General features: G+C 34.5%; 1 protein-coding gene across 1 annotated transcript in view; it reads left to right on the top strand.

Moving 5' to 3' along the window:
* Positions 1-1,804, top strand: part of LOC106877777 (membrane metallo-endopeptidase-like 1) — a 242,735-nt gene that overhangs the window by 213,040 nt on the left and 27,891 nt on the right. The window contains exon 11 of the mRNA XM_014926785.2: positions 114-248. Coding sequence (XP_014782271.2) covers positions 114-248 — 135 coding nt within the window. The remainder of the gene's footprint in view (positions 1-113; positions 249-1,804) is intronic.

Genomic DNA, 1,804 nt, shown 5'->3' with positions numbered 1-1,804 from the left:
ATGTGTGTGTGTGTGTGTGTGTGTGTGTGTTTATGAAATATTCATTTCATAAAGCATTTAATATATGTAACAGAAAATTCTGTCTTGCAAACGTTTACATTTCTCATTACCAGAATAAATATGCGGTGAACAGCGACGAGAGAGCAGAGGAATGTTATAACATATTCACAGAAGACTTTAAACATGTTTTAGGTTGGATGTTCGTGCAAAAGTATTTCATGAACAATCAGAGAAATGCAGTAAAAGAGGTAATTCTATAGAACAACTTTAGTACAAACTATTTCATCTGTCATTTGTTATGTCAAATCTTGTATCGAAGCACAAAGTCGCGTATGAGTAATTTAAAACACGACACTGTATTCAATGCACATGATCAATGATCATTTTTTGAGAAATGTTGTATTCAAAGTGTATCATATTGTTATTACTCGTTACTTAAAAGTTCTTTGTCTTTTCTTTCTGAGAGATTTCAGGTTGCTGCCAGGAAACAAAGTTCAAGATCTTTTAAGTTGTTCATTCACATTTAGCTTGCAGTTTATGACATAAATGGATGTATTTCGCACACAATAAATGCGTGGTCATTTCTGGTATAGATTGAATAACTTATTTACTCACAACCCCCCACCCCCACCCACACACACACGCGAACACACAAATGCATTTACATATACACATACAAACGTACACACACAGACACAAAGTTACATCAATCTATCTGATCCTCAAACAATACACACGCACACACACGCGATCGTCTGTGTTTGAGCATGTGTATAATTTGCGTGGTTAATTTTGCCAATAACGATAACACATGCATTGGTTCCATATCTTATTTATTGTTAGTAAATTGTTTAAACATCTAAGCAATGCAGAAATCGTTTGCTTAATGCGGTCACGCCGGTGTGCACACACAATCACTCAAACATACAAGCTTGCATACACTTACGTTTATCTGCTTTTGTAAGCAGACGCCTATTTATTTACACACATACAGGTATATATACAGGTATATATGAATACAGGCATAAGAATGTAAACGCTGGGTAGATCTTGAAGTAAGAGTGCGTGGCATTGAACAGGTCGGTAATTGCGACGGAAGGACTTAGACTAACAAACAACCGATCTATTCAATAGTAGGTCAGCTATTTCAGTAATTGACTAAGATTAGAGACATGGTACTGAACCAATGCCTGTGTTATTATTTACGTAATGACCAAGACACAGGATTTGTTTCAACACATAAATTAACAACACGAATCAAGCATGCCAAATACAAAATCAAATAGTGTATAATGTGTACATGATATGTATGTATATATGGAGTGAGAGAGCAGTGCATGCCATCAAAGTGACACTGGGGTAAAATGAATGTATGCATGTATGTATGTATGCGCGTGTGTCTGTGCATGTACATAATATATCCATTATTAATTCTACATAATAATACATGATCATGTCTAAAAAAAAAAGGTGTTACCAGGTACAATGACGGTAATAGGTAACAAGGAAATGGAATTTATATATGAGAGAAACAGCGCAAAATTTATTTCTAAATAACTTTCAGTTTCTACAGATTTCAACGCAAAATTCAAAACACATATACAGACACACATAGATGAAAATATGGTTATACCCTGAAACATATGTTCGTTATATGTAAATACATACATACATACATACATACATACATACATACATACATACATACATACATATACACATGCATATTTTCTCTCTCCCAGCTTTTTCATTTATTCTCTCTCCGATTTCCCCCTCTTTATATCTTCTCTCGAAGAGCGTAGGC

This window comes from Octopus bimaculoides, chromosome 8 (genome assembly GCF_001194135.2).
Source record: "Octopus bimaculoides isolate UCB-OBI-ISO-001 chromosome 8, ASM119413v2, whole genome shotgun sequence".
Classification (NCBI taxonomy): Eukaryota; Metazoa; Mollusca; class Cephalopoda; order Octopoda; family Octopodidae; genus Octopus; species Octopus bimaculoides.
Note: the sequence above shows the minus strand (reverse complement) of the source record. Positions and strands in the feature narration are given on the sequence as shown.